General features: G+C 36.2%; 1 protein-coding gene across 1 annotated transcript in view; it reads right to left on the bottom strand.

The window, feature by feature from the left end:
- Positions 1–1,346: 1,346 nt before the first annotated feature.
- LOC118755001 (chromatin modification-related protein eaf-1-like) overlaps positions 1,347–21,473 on the bottom strand; it is a 65,752-nt gene continuing 45,625 nt past the window's right edge. Inside the window, exons 4-5 of the mRNA XM_036489865.1 lie at positions 18,064–19,042; positions 1,347–2,595 (exon numbers count right to left, since the gene is read on the bottom strand). Coding sequence (XP_036345758.1) covers positions 1,682–2,595; positions 18,064–19,042 — 1,893 coding nt within the window. The 3' untranslated portion in view covers positions 1,347–1,681. The remainder of the gene's footprint in view (positions 2,596–18,063; positions 19,043–21,473) is intronic.

Below are 21,473 nucleotides of genomic sequence, written 5' to 3'. Positions count from 1 at the left end.
ACATTTAACAAAAAAATAAGCTTCTAGTTTCGAAGCTAGCACAAAATAAAATTTTTTTATTTGTTGTTTACAAAAAAAATATTGTCTAGTATACAAGTCAAAATTATTAAATATATATCGCTTTCATTCATTTCTTCATAGAGTTGGTGCTTCTTTTATAGGAAAATTCATACGGCTTATGAACAGATTCATACCATGTAAATGCACCATAACTTTCTGAAATAATTTTTCATGAAAGGTTTAATAACTCAGTCAATTTTTTATCGATTTTTGAAGATAAGCATTCGTTTTATTCGTTATTCAGCCATTTGAGGCAATTCAGGACAAGCATGATTTCTTTATAAAATAGTGCGCAAAAACATCGTCAAAGTTTTAAAAAGTACAAAACAATTATATTTTCCAGGCAAAGACACACAGATCTTTTAAGTTTTCTACATTACCCAATTCAAAATGTCAAAGATTCTTCTTTTTAAAACCGATAACAAACTGCAAATCCGTTGATTATCGGGTCAACTAATTTACAGGCTTTTATGGGCGCAAAGGTTCTCCAAACGGAGGGATGCTTGACAAATTTCATATTTCAATTTTCGTTATAATCGACCAGGCCTGCAAGAAAAATAACATCACAAATTGTGTAACATAAAAACATAAGTAAGTAAAAATCGGCTTCAGGCATTAAGTTTTTATTAATAGTAAAAAGTCGATCTTATTTTTGTTAATTTGGAATGTTACGACATTATTTCTTTACATACGAGTATATATGTATGTGTGTGCATTTATAAATTATTTTAAAGTTACACTTTATCTAGGGATTTTTACCAGGGACAAAAAATAACTGTTATCTCGAATTTGGAATTGAAAACGTTGCCCAAATTCTGAAATTTAACGAAAACGTTGTTTCAAAACAGTTATTAAAGAAGAAATATTTTTTCCGTTGCCGATAAGAGTTATTTCGTAACGTTTACTTTTTAAGTTGCTTGATAACTGTTATTGCCCGACGTTTATTTTTAACGTTGCTTGATAACAGTTACTGTCCGATGTTTATTTTTACGTTGTCGGATAAGAGTTATTTCACTCTCTCACTTTTATTTCATCATCTTTATCTTGTTCTCCATCTCCATCTTCATCAATATCCTAATCTTACAACGTTTAACAGACAACGTAAAAAATTAACGTTGTAAAATAACTCTTATCAAGCAACGTAAAAAAATAAACGTTGGGAAATAACTCTTATCGGCAACGGAAAAAATATTTCTCCGGCATAACAGTTATCATGTAACGTAAAAAATAAACGTTGGGCTATAACTCTTATCAACGAAATAAAAAATATTTCTCATCTAATAACTGTTATGGAGCAACGTTTTTGCGATAAAACTTATAACTGTTATGTCCCTGATTTTTACAGCGCTGATGCATAAAACAATGAAATTTAAATTCAAATATTTTGTCTTATACTGAAAACTTAAGAGTAAGTATTGAGAATAAATAATAGTCGGCATAAATACATACATAAATGTTATTCCACTGCGGCGAAACTTAAATGGAAATCAACGTACATACATACTATGTGTGTATGTAAGTAGTAGGCATCCCGTAACGGTGCTAGTTGCCTAGCATTTGCATGTTCTGCCATCCTGGCAGCCTTATTGTAAACCTCTTGTGTCTTCCATTTGCCCACTCCTTAAGGATACTTAACAATGGCGTTATTGTCGTCTTTACCTCCACTTGTCGCCCTTGACCCCAATTGTTGTTGCTGTTGCGGTTGTTGTTGCTGCTGCTTCCGGTGATGCTCCGGCCGCAATTGTTGATGCTGATGGAGGTGCTGTTGACTATCGCTATCTGCATTTGCCACACTTTCCAGCAGGTTTGACGTTGCTGCCAAAGGTGTGTCGGGGTTACGCAGGTGTGTACCGTAGTGCACACCGGCTGGATGAATAAAGTAGGGCAGTCCACCTCCTGTCACGGGCGCACCGATGCTGTCGACAACATCCTGTGGCGCCATATAGACAGCTGGTCGACTAATGAATGCCGGGAACGCTGGCGTTTGCTGGTGGGATGGCTGCTGAAGTTGAAGAGGTGTCTTCGCAACTAAGAGGCTTTGTGGGCTTAGCACGGCCGCTAACGATGATGGACCACCGCTGAATGGATGTTGAACGGGGTAAAAGTGGGACGGCGGTGCCGTCTGTGGCGCAAGTAATGCACTCGGTGTAGACAGTTTGACTAGTGTAGCTGGATGCTGTGTTGGTCCAATAGGGGCTTGAATGTAGTTGCCATAGTGGGATGGTGGCAGTGGAAGTTGTTCGGCGGGTGGCGCTTGCACGTAGTTGGGATTATAAAAGAATACTGGCGGCGCAGCTGCCAATGATGAATGAAATGGCAATGCAGTGGGTGCGTGTGGTGAGGCGGCTTGTGAAGGTATCGAGAGAGGTAACGACGATGATGCTGGGTCAGTTGCTGCGGAAGGTGGCGGTGTTGGTACCTGCTTCACCGTTGGCTTCGGTCGATCCTCATGTTGTTGTGGCTGAGGCTGTTGTTGTGGTTGCTGTGCGTTACGCTGCTCAACAGCGTGTGACTGCTGCTGATCCGGTGCTTGAGCTGCAATTGAAAATTAATAAGAGGAAAGTTCAATTTCTCTGCGTCTGCGATATAAACGATACGTATAGTGTATGTACTATGTTTGAACTTAATTACAAACTACAGTGAAACCCGCTTAAGTACCTAACCCGCTTAAGTTACCAACATTTTTGGGCACCGTGAATTTTTTAATGTAATCTCCCTCTCTTAAGTAACTCCCAGCTTATTTACCCAACCCGCCTACTTTACTTATAGTTTAGTTATAATTTTCCCCTTTTAGGGGCTCTTTTAAAATTTCTTAGAATATTCAGTCGCATTTGCTTCCATATAACGAATAAACACAATTTATTTTTATATGGAAGAAAACCGCAACACCTTCGGCAAAAAAAATTCTAAAAAATCAACGGTAATTTTTAGCCACTTGAAACTTGCACATTATTACACTAACATTCAATGGTTTATAAGGCTGTATACTCAAATAAAAACTTATGAGAAAAAAGTTTGAGATTTTTATGAAAATTTGATGCGTCTCTTTTTAGTATTCTACAAAATCTAAAGCTTAGGTTTATATGGTATTTTGGTGATAGGTAACAAGATCCACGAAAATAAGCTCATTACATTATTACCTTTTCAATAATAAAGTGAACAAAAATTTTGAAATAAATTCATTGACGCTATTTCCTCATTCCAATGGAAATAGCGTCAACAATAATTAAAGTATGTCGATTCACAGAAAAAAATGCTGTTCTTACAATAAGCATTGCCCCGTAAGTGTTGTTTTTTAATAGATAAACAAGTTTATTGCCAAATCCTCAGTGTGGTGCTATTAATCCACACACAATCATAAACTACCACCAATTGATTTTATTAAAAAATCTAAAATTACGAATATAGTAAAAACACGATGCGAAAAACCAAACGCAAAACGCAGCTGGAATACGAGATATATATGAAGAAAGAGTGTAGAAATGATCCAGAACTTGCAAAACATGTTTCGTTTCCACAAAACTATGAAATTGAAGAAACAGTCCGTGTCCGAAACCCCGGGGGAACACTGAAATAATTCTCTGTTTTAAATTAGCATATTTTGAACGAATTCGGAATGTATAGGGTGGAAAAGAAACCAACCTTTCTATAAGGAAACAGTTATAGAAAAGTAATTTTCTTACACTGTATTCATGTCTCCGCCAGCAATTTGTGACGACATCATTTAAAAGCAGCTAAGGAGAACGACGACACTATTTATTAGATGGCACTCAAGCCAATGTGCCAAAATACGGGTATAAACAATTATTGATTATTTAATATCGGAACCGAGATCATGTAAGTTAATTGATTGGTTTTCACACACTTTTGAAACACAAATTATATGCTTTTTTACTGCAGACCAGTTGTTGCTAAAACACAGCAGAAATCTTCCAATAACTTGCAAATATAAAAATGTGAAATATTGAGGGCTTAAATTCATTAATACCCTCTATCTGCAATTTGCACAAAAACTAATTTCTGATTTTAGAAACCAGCTGGGACTTATTACCTGTCATCACTGATATATTACTTCTGATTTCCAATTTATAAGGTCACGCGTCAAGCGTTATATAAGGTAGCATTAATATCACCGATGACAGTTAAATCTTAGGTGGATTTTTATATCAGAATCTCATCTTTGTGAAAAGTGTGCAGGTAGAGGGTATTATTGAACATAAGCTCTCGATATGTAAAATATATAAAAATACAACGTATACAAAAAATTAATCTACCTGCGTTACAGCACGTCAGGAGAGGGGTAAGGGGGTGGCGCGGCGTAGCGAGACGTGGTGTTGCGCGCCGGTCGCGCGAGGTACGTGGGAGGCGGGCCGCCGCGAAGCTAAGCAAATTTAATGTTTGAAAGAGCCATAGTGTCAATGGATTTTGTTGCGCTTTTGAAATGGTTATAGTCAATTGACTTTATTTCGCACCAGGGTGGGAAAAAAGTCAATTGACCTTATTTCCGTCACCGGTATTTTTATGGAAGGAACTGTATTTTTATTGAAACATAAAGATAATTACCAAACAATATCATTTTGAATTTGGTCCAAAATTATATGTCCAACACTGTTGATGTTTTATTCAAGGACTTATTTATGTAAGTTAACAAGAACATGTAACTACCAGGGACGGTAATCATTATGAGAAAAATAATTTAAATCAGCATTTAATCATTATTTTATGATTTCATTGATTTTGTTGTGGCAAATGTGTAAGCTGTTTTTGATAAAAATTTTTGTGCTGATTACGTATAAAAAAGGTTAAAGTCTACATCAGCTGCAAATTTTGAGAAAAACCAATGTTGACAACAGTCGTTGCTTGAGCTGATCTCATCTTTTGCCAGACTGCCAGGCAGTGATGGAATAGAAGGCACTTTTGGCACAATTCGTCCTGTTTTGGTACAATCATATGCTATAGAAATTTAGCATAATATGCCAATAGATAACAAAAAATCACATACTATATTATAGATAAAAAAATTACAAAAAGTGAAAATTAAAATCACTAAAAGATTAAAATAAGGGCCGTGAAGAATATTATCTGGCAGCTCTTGACAAAACGCTGAATTCTATTGTGAATACGCAGTTCAAAAATTAAGTTTTCGCTACAACAAGCTTTTAATTCAAAATTTTTAGAAAAGTTTTAAGTTTGCAGTTTTGTAGTCCATTAAATAAAAGTGAAAGTTTCTGCAAAATCCAGTTGATGTTTGAAAATTTTTTTTGCTCACGCTGTCACACATTTCCATTCATTTAAAAAATTTCCAGCACACTTTATATGGAAAAAATTAGTAAAATCGTAAACTTGGAATCTCTAGAAATTCTGAATTTTTATAATTTTTGTACAAAGTTTCAAATGCCGATTTGTATACATACATATGTATGTATGTATACGGTGTTTGCTAAATTATGAGTTATACTTTTATATAAAATCAATAAAATATTAATCAATGGAAAGAATAGGCGAAACTGGTCAAATATCTCATTGCCATTATTTTGTATATAGGTACATATGTGTGTGAACATGACAGAATAGCTACACATATGTATTTCGGGGCATTTCCCCTTCGTAATTGGAATACTGTGTTATTTTATTATGAATATTTATATATATATGTACATATGTATATCAAAGCTGCTTTCAACAGCGCGAAAAGAAGAGAAAGGAATGACTTCAGAAAGGCCTTTTGAAAGAGACTTTAATTCCTGAAATTATCTACTGCGTAGTATGAACTTACACTTGTTTGGCATTTGCCTGAAGATACAAAACTAGCTTTTAACAAAATAAACTAAACAGAAAGAAAATAAACTCACCAGATATTGCTCAACATGTTAGAAAAAATGTTTCATTATCGATTTTCGACTACTAATGACAGAAAGCTTAACGCTTTTTTTAAAGCAAAATTCTGCTCAAAATATGATAAAAAAAAACAGGCCAATTTATGTGTGGACCAGGCCACCAGGACAATTTGTTTAAATCAGGACAAATCCTGGAAAACCAGGACATCTGGCAGCCCTACCTTAGGGTTAAGGTTAAGGCATGGTATTTTAAGAGATTGTAGTCGAAAGTTCAGGGCTCGAATCGTAACATCCGTTCACGGATCGAAAACGATACGAAAGAAAATTACGTGATACGTCAGGCAGTATAAGCTGAATGGGCCAAAGAGTACGTTCACGTATGTCATAATCCGAAAAATGTGTTTTTACGTGACGAGTAGTATGACATCGTATGTGACGATTCGAACCCAGGCCTTAATTTGAGCCTAAGTGGAAGGCTATACCACCTTTTGTTTAATTGCTGTGGGTTCTCAAACTTCGCACAAAAGCAGGTTTTGCTGTTCATAGGGATAAATCGATACCATCAAGGTATTACTCAAATCAGTACTTGTACTTGTACCAAAAAAAGATATCGATACCTACTCAGTATCGGCAAGGCATCGAGTACTTATACATAGAACTACGATTTTGCATATTTTTCAAAGTTGTTGTATTTTCTTTCGTTTTCAAAAAAAAAAATAAATGCATTTTTTCAAGATTATTTATCTTTTAATACTTTTTTCATACAAAATTTTAAAACAACAATTATTTTTGTATAGTATTTGATTTAAAAAACAATATAATACATTTTTACAAGTTAAAAAAAAAAGTTTTTTCATATATACTAAGTTTTGGAAAAGAACTCTTTTTTTGTTATATTTCCCAAAAACATCAACTTTTCCAAGTGTTTTCCTGAAATGCGGTTTCGAGATTTTGATACAGTTGTACCTGTTTTTGAGAAAAGCCTCTCACAAGGAACAGATGACCCAACAACCTTTATGCTTGCTTATATTGCTGCGGAAATTTAGTGCGCATATCTTCCCATTCCTCTAATGGGTTGCTTTTCAAAGACGATGCTGAAGCATAATAAGTTTTGCGCTTCCGATACAAGTACTTTCGAGTAGTATAGAGTACAAAAGTATTTGGTAAATTGAGAAAAGTATCGGGTATAACTTGGATTTACTTGTATCGATTCCTCCCTAGCTGTTCAATAAATGACTATAAGTGACCATCAAGTCAAGGTGCAGGGATGGTATTTTCAGGGATAGTAGTCGAGACTTCTAGCTTTAATTTAAGCTTAATATATATTGCAAAAAAAGCTTTACGGCGATTACAACTTGTTGATTTTTTTGGTTAAGATTTAAAAAATAATGATTATTTTACGTCCCGGGTAACTACATCAATAATTATGTTCCCTTAAGTACCAGCATCGAGGTACTTAAGCGGGTTCTTTTAAGTATGCAACCCGCCTAATTACCTCAAAAATCTGAAAATTTTCGGGAGGTACTTAAGCGGGTTCTACTGTACTATACAGTATATATAATATTCGTACCCAAGGAGTGTGGATGGGCGGTATTTTGAGGTTCAAATACCCGTTAAACTTTTAAAATGAACGTTGTAGAGCAAAAGTAAAAACTTTAGGTAACCTAGTCAATACGTAAAAATGTGTTCAATGTTAATTTGAAAGTAAATCATCAAACCATCTATGAAAGTGTCCTAATTCTTCTTGACATATGTAGGTCCCATAGACTTTTGTGAACACCAAGAGGTAGCCCCCCAACTTAGGTGTCTGAGATAGATACAATACTTGTAAACGCTGTAACTTGTTTTTAGTAATTTTTCTAATGCGTTCTAGTAACTTCTCTAAATACTGGACCAGCTAATCGCTCTAAGTCTGTAGCTATTTGAGCCTTTAGCAGGGATCAAACGATTACCTTTTTGGTTGTTGTTGTTTCCGACAGGGTGGGTGTATGATGTATTTTGGAACGAATTTCTGTTTGTTTTTAAATAGAAATAATGAGTTCAATTCAATGACAATTTTCCAAACAGCACCACTCTGTAACTGTCAAATCTGTGCAAATGTACAATTATGTAGGGTGATTCCTGCTTGAATTAGCTTCATGGTGTTTGGTATTGTACTCTGCATTTTTTATATCCAAGCGCACTTGTGCTCAACGTTATAATGTTTTTAGTATAACGGTTGTTCGTAACAGCCTAAAGGAATTGAGATAGATAAAGATCTGTATATAAATACGCCACAAGAAAATTTTTAACTTCCTTTTTTGAGGGCACCGTTTCGCTCGATATCAATGAAGCATACATCGATTTAAAGGATATAACTTCCTCTAATCCAGAAATGTTAATCCCGTTACGTAGATAGCGTGGCATCTGACATACAGACTAAAATGTGAAAACCGATATATCTCTAAAACCAATTACGCTGGGGAACTGAAACTTAGCACGGAAGCGGGCGCACAGTGTGCTTTTTAACACTCCATGCGAATTAATCGTAGCGCTTACGACTGAAGCAACATTTTGATATGAAACAAAATGGTTTTGAAAGCTAATTTTATTTCCTTTCACGAAAAAATACTGCCATTAACCCACCATCACTCCTTGACCTAATAAAAATTGGTCAAATATAGTGAAGTGCGAAGATATATAGAAATGCGACTCCACTATTTAAAAATCCAAAAAAAAAAATGTTAACACCTCAATTTAATAAATGCATTTTTGATTGCATATTTTTTATTTGCATGCAGCTGTGTCACTCGAATAACAAGTAGTGCTATTCAAGATCTTTAATTTGAGCCATGGTGGAAATCTTTAGTCCTTCTGAGAGCCAAGTTATAACAATTTTAAACCAAACTTCGAATCTGCTGTACGAGTTTTTCCTCTGAAATTAGAAGAATGAAAATACAAAAATGATGCTGCCAATAACGTACTTATGGCGAAACGTGGTAGATAATGGGAAGGAGGGCATGGCACCGGACATGCAAAATGAAATTTTCATATTGCTTTCATCTGAAATTTTATATAGCTACATATTTTATCATTACTGTACGTATGGCGAAAGTAGCAGATATTGGCAAATGGGGCTTGGCACCTCACATACAAACTGAAATTCTCATATCGCATACATCTTGAACTGCCTATGCTATCATCCGGAAATTTGACACAACAATATAGTTATCAATACCGCATTTACGGCAAAAATTTATAGATTTTGGAAAAGGCGTCCTATACAAACTGAAATCTCATATAGCTTATCTCTGGAACTGCTTATACTAACGTCCTGAAATTTGACACAGCTACTTATTCCATAAATAACGTACTTATGGCGAAATAGGCATTCAGACACGCATAAATCTACAAAATCGTATTTTCTGACCTAAATCGACAGGTGACCTGTGACCTGTCGTGAAGTAATATTTCTTATAAAAACGAATAAAATTAGGGGGTAGGGTCTTGAAATTTCACCCTAATGTACATATTATGGCGGGTCGAAAATCTGATTTTTATCAGATCCCTTGGTAATAGTGAAAATATATTGTATCATGAAGTCAACAACAAGCCTGCAAAATATTAGTCTTTTATTTTAATTGTAGGAACCCGCGCATCGACCGCCAAGTTACATACAGCATACTAATCGAATAAGACCAATTCTTGTTAAAAGTTCTGGGTTCAGCAAAAAGATTTGGTGCATATTATAGGATAATGAATCCGTTAACGCAAAAGATAAAGTCAAATATCATTTCTCGCAGCCCTTTAGCTTATCGTTAATCTCAACCTTATCTGTTTTTCAACCATATTGTAATTGTTTTGTTGATAATTGCACTGGTGTTTAGTCAAAAGATGTAAAGATGCATTCATATTTCTGGGCTGTATTAAGGTCGCTGGTTCCAAATATTCTAATCTATTTTAATATTAGCTATAGTTTGCAAATTTTTGCAAATTTAGGAACAATTTAAGTAGCTCTAATAGAAAAGCCATTATTTTCCATCACCGTGGAAAAATTTCGTTTATGCAAATGAGTATGCAAACACTGAGCCGGCAAAACTTCTAGAAACACTAATCAGTTTATATATGTTTATGCATACCATACGAAAATTGCAAATATAGGAAGTTGACAAAAATTTTGGTTCTTCATTTTTTTATTTTTAAATAATTTTTTTATAATGCGAACAATTTTCATAATAATATTATCATAAATCAGTAACAGTAAGTCTCGCCTTCAATTTGGTTTTTATTACGTACCGATCGAGGAACATTTAACAAAGTTATATCGAAAAACTTAGGTGGATATCCAGTTTTTTTCTACAAAAATTTCTCTTAAAAAGAATCGGATTACAGAAAAGAGTGCCAGGGAGTGACTTTTTTGTTCAAGCTGAATGCAAAGCAATATCGTCCAATTGGAGAGTCCTCAAAAGGATTTCCCAGTATTTGTTAGAGACTATTGCATTAACCTACAGTTACTTTTTCACATAATGGAATTAACTAAAATATTTATGTTTAAACAGTTATTGCACATCCCCTACTTTCATATAACGGCAAATTTAGAAACTCAGAAAAAGCCAGCTAAATATATTTCTCTCAACACATGCTTCGGTAACTTTAACCAAATAATGTAACCATAACCAAATCATGTGTTGAGAGAAAAATATTTAGTTGATGTAACTAAACTCTTTTCTCAATGTAATGAAACCATTCCGCTCCGATTTTCAAAGACTGCATAAATGGGCATAAAATGGGCGTTTCTTACCCTAATTGTATTTTGTTAATGTATGTAAATACTAAAGTGCTTTAAACTACTATTAACTTATAAAACGATTCCTACTCTTGGATAATACATGTTTGACTTCATTCACAACGATTTTGAAAACTGACCAAATCGGCGTGACCAAATCCATGGTCCTTTTAATATTACATAAAAACATAAAAACATTTGAAATAAATCTCGTCCCACTGTTTTATATTTTTCGCCTGTTTCCTGAAGTATTGAAGAATTGAACATTCATAAGCGAAAATTATCGTTTTAGTAAGTTTTATCTTAATATCTTAAAAACTTGGAGTCTTATTAAAAAATGATATATGAACGTGAGATACTAAATTTAATAACCTTTAATTTGATATATCGCCCAATTAATGCATTCAATAGATATTACGAGCCAAAGTTTAATTTTCGAAATTCCTACACTTTGAATCAATTGCGCGGGTTAAAGATAACTTTTAAATTTATCTTTCGTGGCCAATAACCAGTGGCTTAGATCTAAGTCAACATAATATTACTATTACAATATCGTCAAATGCCTTTTATTTTCCCCCATATAAAATCGACCCAGCCTAGTACATATGTACACCAAAATTCCCAGAATGAAGAGAGAAGTCGATTAAGCGATGTGTGTATGTCCATTTGTCCGTGGTCATGACAACTCTAGCAAGAATTGAGATATCTCCAGGTTGCAATTCATCTAAGGTAGGTCAGTTTTGAAAAAGGGTGATATCGGCCGGGAAACACTCCCACCTCCCATTTAACTGTATTATCGAAAAGTGCCAAAACTACGATATTTTCGCAGATACTAGATTAAAATTTTTGAAAACTAGTATGTATTGGCTGCACTAAATTCCATACAGCACACCGTTCCGTCGTCTGCGGAACTCGCCGTCGCCGGGGCGTAAAGGCCCGTAAATCTTCCGCAAAAACTTTCTCTCGAATACTCAAAGAGCCGCCTCATCGGATGTTGTCATTGTCCATGCTTCTGCGCCATACACCAACACGGGCGTGATAAGTGACTTATAGTGTGGTTTTCGTACGTCGAGAGAGAACTTTACTCCAAAGTAGCACTAATTGACAAAAGTAGTTCTACGTTGAATTTCGATGCTGACATTGTTATAGGTGTCAATGCTGGTTCCCAAATAAACGAAATTCTCCACTTTCTCGAAATAATAACTGTCAACAGTGAGCTCGAATGCGCTAACATTTTTTGATGACAGGAGGTATTTCGTCTTGTCCTCGTTTACCACAAGAACCATTTACTTTGCTTCCTTATCCAACTTGGAAAAGGCAGAAGAGATTTCGCGGTTTCTGTTACCGAAGATGCATACGCCAGCAATTGCACGGTTTAAAAAAAAATATCCGGAGCGGTTCAGCTCTGCGGCTCATATGATCTTCTTCAACATCAGATTAAAGCATTTACACGAAAGGGAGTCACCTTGTCTGAAACCTCCTTTGGTATCGAACGGCTCAAAGTGTTCCTTCCCAATCCTGATTGAGCTGGTGGTATTGCTCAGCATCGATGAGACCTTGTAAATACCCGAGGTAGTTGGCGGAGTGTGGCCCTGTAGGCGGCATCTTTTGTTCCGCAACTTATTGACATTCCGTATCGTTCTTTCTGGTTCGCTGAAATCCGAAGATGGTACGTAATGAGCTAGGAATGTACTTAACCTTCTCGTCGGTTCGTTGAATAGTGCCCTCTGAGAGCAGATGTAATAGTGACCGTGTGTTGTGCAGATTTTCGATTCCTCTTTTTTTAAAGCATAGGGGCGTGTGCGTATCTTCGTTGTGGGTGGTCGTACGTCTAAAACACTAGAAGCGTGCATTCCATCTATCACAACAAGATCGTTTCGGTTTCTCGGTTTGGATTTTGGTGGATCTTTTTATGTGGGAATCTATTACTACATACTACTTTGTTTCGGGTCCCGTGGAAGTCGATCAGCCTTAATCCGTTATGAGACGTTTGTCGCGGGGGTTAAATTTTCTGTCGATGGGGCCAAAGATCCCTTTCTTGTCCACCCTGGCATTGATCCGCCAAGCACAGTTTTGATATCGTGATGGGAGCAAAGTTCGTATGTGCGCTCCAAGCGCTCATAGAAGATTTACTTAGATGCCTCGTCGGGGCATGGGCAGAAATGAGAAATATTGAAAAATCTTGCTTTGATGCAGATTGTAGCTAGACTCTAGTCCACCACACTCGGAGACGGAGTGCCTCGCCTACTCCAATTTGCTGGCTTCCGAGCGGATGCTTCCCAGAGGATACTTGGTGTTAACACCAGAAGTCGTGAGCTGCTTGAACCGGACGTTTTTGCCACATGCTATTATTCAGCCGGAACCATATTCTTTTTTAACTTCATCCATTGGAAAATTCTTTTATTAATGACATCTAACTAGAAAATATGTACATATTGTCGTTTAAGGTACAAAACCGCGTATCAACAAAATGCAAAACCGCATATCAAGATAATGCAAAACCGCGTATGTGGTTGCATAAATTATTTTCTAGATAGTAAAAACACTCATATTTCAAAAATTTCTTTTTTATAAAGCAATCGCATTTCCGCCTAGTATATTTCAGGACGATTGGATAATAATTGAGCCAAGAGCTTGTGTGAGCCAATCCAATTTTTGGCAGCAAATATCAGTTACGCGGTTTTGCAGAACGACGACACGCGGTTTTGTACTTTAAGCGACGATATGTATTTATGGTCCTCTACATAAACGAAACACTAAAAAATTCAAAAAATAAAATCCCTTACTACTATATACTCAATATTCAAACCGGTATCGCAAGTAGCTGACGTGTGCTATGAGGTTACTATAGCGATACGATGTGTGTCGCTAACTCGTTTGAGAATAGCGCCACAGGTATCTAATCCTTGTCTAATCATTACTAAAGTAAGAAGTAAGGATTACTACAGTAACTAGTAAGAATTATACATAAATTCGACGAGAATTAGAGACTTGAACGACTTAACAGTAGTAAGGGATTTTATTTTTTGAATTGCATTGTGTCGTCATTGCAAAGAACTATCGATATGTACATATGGATATACAAAATAATATACGCTTTTGGGACTTTAAATGATTTTTTCATTTAAAGCAGATTTTTAGTTATAAACCGTTATAATTTTCAAAATAATCCATCCAAAATTATCGGTTCGTTTAATTTTTCAGTTACTTCAATCTTTGTAAATTTTACTCAAACAGTTGAACCAATTCAACCGCCAGTCTTTAAAAATATACATTTTAACGCTCCAAACGAGCATTGGGTCTATTTTCGGTTGGCATGGAATGCCCCGTATTAAAAATCTTTTTCCTAAAATTTTACACTTAAACAAGTAAGAAAGTCTAAGTGCGGGCGGAGCCGAACATTAAATACCCGGCGCAAGTATTAAATATATGTTTTTCCACCTTTCCGAAAGCTACCGCTACATGATAAGCCGGCGTGTATAAATTTTAAGTAAACTAGCGTCCTTAAATTTCAAAATATTGAAATTTCAAGCATTTCTGAAATTTACCGTTATATGAAAAGCGGCCGTAATTTTAGTCCGATTTCAATAATTTTCAAGGCTTTGCTTTTATGTGGCAAGCACAATAACCATACCGAGTTTGGTTCAAATTGCTAGAACGGTTAGCGAGATACATATATGTGATCATAAGTGGGCGGTCCCACGCCCATTTTCCAAAATTTTATCATAAACGTATTTCCTGGCAAAGAATTGCTGCAACCATCATTTTGAATAAATTAGCTTTAATATTTACTGATTTATCGAGGATTTCGTATTTCTCGAAATTACCGTTATATGGGATGTGGGCGTGATTATTGTCCGATTTTAAGCATTTTCTGCCATTTGGTATGCTGTACCAGGGCCAACAACTGTGCCAAGTTTGGAATAAATTGATGCAGCGGTTACATGTAACCATAAGTGGGCGTGGCTACGCCCATTTTCAAAAAAATGTTAATATTCTTATTTTTCGTCTAAAATTTATTATAAATATCAATTTTGAGTGAATTATCTTCAGTAGTTACTAAAATATCGCAGTTTTTGTATTTCTGAAAATTACCGTTATATGGGAGGTAGGCGTGGTTATTGTCCGATTTTGCCCATTTTCAATACCATCCGTCCTACGCCCGAAAGAAGTACACGTACCAAGTTTCGTTAAGATATCTTAATTTTTACTCGAGTAATTGAATATGAATATTATGTTATATGTGGTGATTTTAATGTTAACCTGCTGTTAAACGACTTGTATACTATTAAACTACTTGACCACGTATCCGCTGCTGGTCTTGCTGTAGTCAACAAGTCCTTACCAACAAGATACGCCAACAATTCGAAACCTAGCTTGCTAGACCTGGTTATTACGTCTAATCTTGACCATATTCTTAAATTTGACCAAATGGGGTTTGTCTCTGACCATGACCTAATATTTTGTGCATTAGATGTGTCGTTGAATTGTCCTACTGATAGTGTTATTTTTATGTATCGTGATCTGAAGTCTGTTAACCTTACTGATCTGTTCGTTGATTTGTCAAATGTTAACTGGGATAGCTGTTGGTTCTACAAGACTGTAGATGAAAAACTTGGCTTTTTAAATAAAACCCTTGCTGAATTATTTGACGATCATGTCCCTGTTCGCATTGTTAGGGCTATGAATACCTCCTGTCCTTGGTACACTAATAAAGTCAGCTCAGCTATAAAAACTAGAAATAAATTATATGCAAAATGGAAAAGAACCAACTCTGACGTTGCTTGGTCACAATATAAGGCTGCAAGAAATGCAAAGCGGTTGTACTTTAGTTATAAATTGAACCCGTCACTATCGTCAAAAGATTTATGGCGCAATTTGAAAAACCTAAATGTGCATGGAAAATCTAAGTCTGATTGTAAAATTGGCCCAAACACACTCAACGACTATTTTGTCAGTGTCAGCAGAAACAGCAAAAGTCCTCCAGCTGAAATTTTCACTAGCAATGTTGCTCTAAAAGAAGAGTTTCAATTTGACGGAGTAAGTGAATCAGAAGTCTTGAAATCTGTGATGAGTATCAAGTCTAATGCCATTGGAGAGGATGGGATGGATATCTTTGAAGTTTGTGAAACTTGTGCTGCCTTTTTTTCTGAGAACTTTAACTCATGTCATTAACCACTGTTTCACAACTTCATGTTTTCCAACAGAATGGAAAAAGGCTGTCATTATTCCTGTAGCCAAAAAGAGCACTGCTACTTATCCTAGAGACTACAGACCTATAAGTATTTTACCAGCCTTATCAAAAGTATGCGAGTCGTTGATGGCAGGGCAGATTTCCTCATTTGTACAGGAAAATAATTTATTATCGCCATTGCAGTCAGGGTTTAGACCAAGCCATAGCTGCTCTACGGCTATGTTGAAAATAGTTGACGATATACGGATACAGTTTGACAATGGTGACCTATCTCTTCTTTGCCTTCTGGATTTTTCTAAGGCATTTGACTTGGTGAATCATGACCTGCTTTGCAAAAAACTTAAATACCACTTTGGTTTTTCTGATAGCTCTGTTAAACTTATGATCAGCTACCTTGCAGGAAGAACTCAAAAGGTAATGTGTAAGACTGGCTCCTCTTCATCTAAACTTGTTGGCTCGGGTGTGCCGCAAGGTTCTGTCCTTGGCCCTCTTTTGTTCAGTCTTTTTGTGAATGATGTATTCTCTGTGTGCCACTATGTCAACGTCCATGCTTACGCTGACGACATTCAATTGTACTTGTCCAGTCAAATTGGTCTTGTTGAAGATTTGTGTTTTAAAATTAATAGTGACCTGTCTGCAATTTCACAGTGGGCCCACGATAATTTTCTTTGCTTAAATGCTGCAAAGTCGTATGTGTTGCCCATTAGTAAACGTGTAGTACATGTGGAAGATATTCCAAAACTGTTTATTGGTAATAGCGTCCTGATTATGACTGACAAGATAAGAAATTTAGGATTTGTTGTTAATTCTATGTTGAGCTGTTCTGACCATGTGAATAATGTTGTAAGTAACGTGTATGCTGTTTTACGTAGATTAAGAATGTCAGCGTCGTTTACACCCTTAGATACAAGAAGAAAGTTAGCTATTCAGCTTATAGTGCCGCAGATCACGTACTGTGGGCTGGTGTATAGCAAGTTTGACTCTATTTCGTTTCACAAAATTGATGTTGCGTTTAATAACGTTACACGTTACGTTTACGGCCTCAAAAGATATGACCACGTTTCTATGTGGAAAAACAAAATTCTAGGATGCAGCTTTTTTGAATACTTAGCGGCTAGAAATTGTATATTTATGTATAAGCTTATAGAATTCAAAACTCCAAAATACCTTTTTGAAAAATTAAAATCAACAAGGTCTAATAGAAATCAAAGTCTGATTGTCCCCAAATATTCCTACTTGTCTTCAGCTAGGCTGTTCTTCATTAATGCTGTAAGGCTCTGGAACTCAGTTCCTGAATCCGTAAAAGCAGCGATGAATCGGAGTAGCTTCAGAAAGGTATTGCATAATTACTTTAAATCTGCACAATGAATGTGGTTGCGATTAAATTGTTATCATTTCTCTGTCTCTGTCACTTCTACTACTAAACCAAATTTTGTATGTTCGTATTTATATTTATATGCCTGACTTTTTATTATATCTGACCTTAAAAATTAAGTCTTAATTTTAATCTTAATTAAAAATACAAATATTAATATCTTTTGTTGCTATTTGATATATTGTTAGTTTTAAGTTTACTTTGTACAAACATTGAATTTTACAAACTGTTGATGTATTATAAAAGACTCTAAAGTCTTATAGATACAGCCTCATTTCTTAAATAAATATGAAATAAATATGAAAAATATCGTGTGCACAGACGGACGGACGGACGGACGGACAGACAGTCACCGCTTAATCGATTTCTCTTTTCATTCTGATCATTTATGTATACATTTGTCTATATCTATCTCGATTCGTTTTGCCTGTTACAAACAACCGCTATGTGAACAAAGTTATAATACCCTTGTGCACAAGTGCGCTCGGGTATAAAAATATTATACCCTAAAAATCAGTGTTTCAGGTTTTTCTAAAACCCTCAAAATGCTAACTCATTCATAAAGATATTTTTTTCTTTAAAAAAATCCTTTATTTAAATACCTTTCGCCATATTATTTTTTTGAAAACCACTTTTTTGATTAGTGGCCTCGATGCGTGTATAATTCGCACGTGAATTCTCCTCAAAACTGGTCAAGCTCCTAAATTTTAGCCCAGGGTGCAGAGTTGGGATAACTTAATTTGTTCTACTACTACGCTATCACATGCAAATTTCAGTTGTTTCCTTCCTAACAAGCAAGGCGTGCACTTAAATTGCAATACATTTTAATTACCGTAATGTGACAGCTGCTGGTGCTGCTTGCCTGGCAGTTGCAGCTGCTGTTGTGGTGTTTGGCGATAAAGTTGCGGTTGCACATAGAGTAACTGTGATGCAGGGTAAACTGCCTGCCGTGGCCGCACTGCCAAGACCAAGTTCAACGGAACAGGCAACTGTTGTGGCGCCAACGCTAGCGGTGACTGAATATGTGAACTCGTTTCGGTGTTGGATGGCGCAGGCGCTTGCGGCGCGTAATGAGCAGGCGGCTGCTGGCGGTAGGGTTCGCGGCTCAATGAACTTCCACCGCCAACGGGTTGCAATACAATGAGCGGCGCTAGAGGTGCACGCAGTGATTGCAAGGCCATCGGCACGGGAGCCTGGTGTTGCTTCTGAGGCGTAGGCGGCGATCCGTGTTGGGATGTTAATTGATGTTGCAACTGTCGCACATATGATAACGGTATAGCAATTATGTAATGAATTTGCTGTCTTGAAGGTTGTTGATACTGCAGTTGTTGTTGCTGTTGGGGCTGTTGTTGTCTTTGCAGAGTGAAAAATGATGGTTGTTGTTGTATATATTTATGAAGATGCTCAGGATGTTGTTGCTGTTGATTTTGCTTATACTGCCTGTGCTGCTCAATCTGCTGCTCCTCTTGTGCCCGGCTCTGGTACTGCCCTTGGTGGGGAGGCGACAGCTGCTGCAACGGCCCCTGCAATGGAGCAAAGCCCGCCGCTTGCGACGGCCCGGCATAATTGGGACTGGTTTGTGTCTTAGAAGGCTGAGAATATTGCTGCTGGGGATACCGTTGTTTAAACTGATACGATGCTGATGGATGTGGATGTGTCTGCTCCAGCTGCAACTGATATGGTCCTTTGAATGGCCCTCGATAGCCATGCTGGGGTGGTGCGTAATGAATGCCTCCCTCAACAAAGTTCGAAATTTTTCCGGCCGCTCTGACTGCATTGGCATCTGAATTTGGAGGTCTGTCATAATAAGCCTGGAAATGGATTAAATTCGATTTGTAGTTGGAAGAATGTTTATACATACTCATGTACATAGATATGTATGTATTTGTTAGTATGAATTAGAGATGGGCACGGGCCTAAATTTTCAGGCCCGGCCCGGCACGAGTGCAAAATCAACTTTTAAAAACACGCACGAGCCCGCTCGTTAGGAATTTTAGTGGGGCCCGGCCCGGCACGACGGGACACGTCCCAGCCCGGAAACTTTTATTGTATGCAGAGCTGGGTAAAAGCAATTACATTACAATTACAATTACATTCCTCAGTAATTGTAATGAGGATTCAATTCCTTCAGTTCACAGCAAAGGAATCGATTACTTTTTCAATTCCTTGAACTAATTTAAAATGGAATTGTTTTTGTCTTTAATTCCATTACAAGGAATTTCATATTGTAATTGGAATAAATTACGTGCTTGTAATGAAATTTTTTTTTTCAATTCCTTTGAAACGAATTGCAAATGTAATTGAATTTTTTTCCAATTCCTTTGAAACTAATTGAAAATGTAATTGATTTTTTTTCCAATTCCTTTGAAAGGAATTGAAAATGTTATTGATTTTTTCGAATTCCATTCCTCAAAGTAATTTAAAAAGTAATCGAAACATTTATAAAAAAAATTGTTTACCGTTGAATTGAAATAGCTTTGTTAAATTTCTTGGTTGCTAACTGCCTTGAATAAATAACTTATACCTAAGTAGTATTACTAATTGGACTTTAAGAAAACTGAATAGCTTAAACTGTAGCGGTTCAGTTTATAGGGTAACGGTTAAATTTTCCAGATCCTACCGCGAACGCGCTTCGCGGCAGATGACACCCATAAATGTTGCTGCCTTGGGCACTGCTGTTCTCTTGGACTAATCCCTGCGTATCTATAAAAATGCACTGAGTTAATTGTGTATATTATGGTACCCTTAATTCTACCCAAAATGGCGTGCCTTCTGGGGCCTTTGAAGTACTCTTACTGGTATCCTGCGTTACAAATGAGGATAGAGTCCGCTTGAATTACGAGCCCTGTGGGACTGGAGATCCTACCTCCTAAGAGTTTTATAAACAAATTTCATTGCTATGGCTAAAATTTGATGATAACACTGTAACGACGCTAAAATTACACAAAAAACGCCGAGAGACGTAAAATTAATTTTAAGTAGTATGTTACGGATCTGTATACCGTTTTTTTAGATAAGGTCATTTAGTCAAGTTATTTTCATTTTAAGTTTTCATTGCGAATGAAAAAAATTCAAACTTTAACATGGTCATACGGTCATGTACGTTATGGCGTATGGGTAACATTATTTCCTGCTAGTATTTCATACAAAAATTATTGCACTTTCACTTAACCCTTGCAAACTTGTTTATTTATCCATCGATTTTCATCGGTAGCAGTGTTTTAAGCCGCAAAACAAGCAGATATTGGCTAGTCTATACTAATATATATTTTGAAAGGCGTTTTTTTCTGTTCGCAAAGCTCGAAAAAGGCCGTACTGATTTTTTTGAAATTTCGGAATCTACTGCAGACTTTCCAAGGATGGTTATAGGCTAAAAAAAAGTTTCGATATAGAAAGGGGGCGTGGCACCTCCCATACAAACCGAATTTTTCAAACTGCATATATTTGTGGTAGAGGACTAGAACTGGGTATGGTGATATATACATATATAAGACCAATTCCATACTCATGGAGAAAAATTTGCATGGTTGGAGAATGGGGCGTGGCACCTCCCATATAAACCGAACTTTTCATATTGCATATTTCTGGAAGTGTTCATGGTAGACTGTAAGCCTTTTTAAAACTCTTTAGTTTGACACCCACATGCCAACATTTCATTTACTTTATCAATTTAACTGAGTTACAATTTCCAAAAAAGGTGACAGCCCATATTGTAATATTTTATCAATGTAATTTAGTTAAATTTTCAAACAGATGGCAACCCTCCTCAAACAGATTTTCGGCAGTAAGCCTTCTTAAAACTCTTTAGTTTGACACCCACATGGCAATATTTCATTTATTTTATCAATTTGACTGAGTTTAAATTTTCAAATAGGTGGCAACCCTCGTCAAAAATACTTCCAGCAGTTATCTTTCTTAAACCTCTTTAACTTGATACCCATATTGTAATAATTCATTAATTTTATCAATATAATTGGGTTTAAAAATTTTAAAATCGGTGGCAACCGTCCAAATTTTTGCGATATCATGGGTTCTGGTATTATACCGAATAATAAATAAATTTATTCAAATCGGTTCAGCCGTTCTCGGGTTTTGATGACCGTGACATACGAACACAACATTTTTATATACAGGGAGTCCCAGAAGTAACGTGCCAAACTTTAGGGGAAGGTAGGTGGGAGGTGAGCTCCCTGATAAACAAAAAATTTTCAGGTAAAAGTGTCACCGTTTTTGAAATATTTA

This window comes from Rhagoletis pomonella, unplaced genomic scaffold (assembly GCF_013731165.1).
Source record: "Rhagoletis pomonella isolate Grant_MI unplaced genomic scaffold, Rhpom_1.0 Rhpom_scaffold_00002, whole genome shotgun sequence".
Lineage (NCBI taxonomy): Eukaryota > Metazoa > Arthropoda > Insecta > Diptera > Tephritidae > Rhagoletis > Rhagoletis pomonella.
Note: the sequence above shows the minus strand (reverse complement) of the source record. Positions and strands in the feature narration are given on the sequence as shown.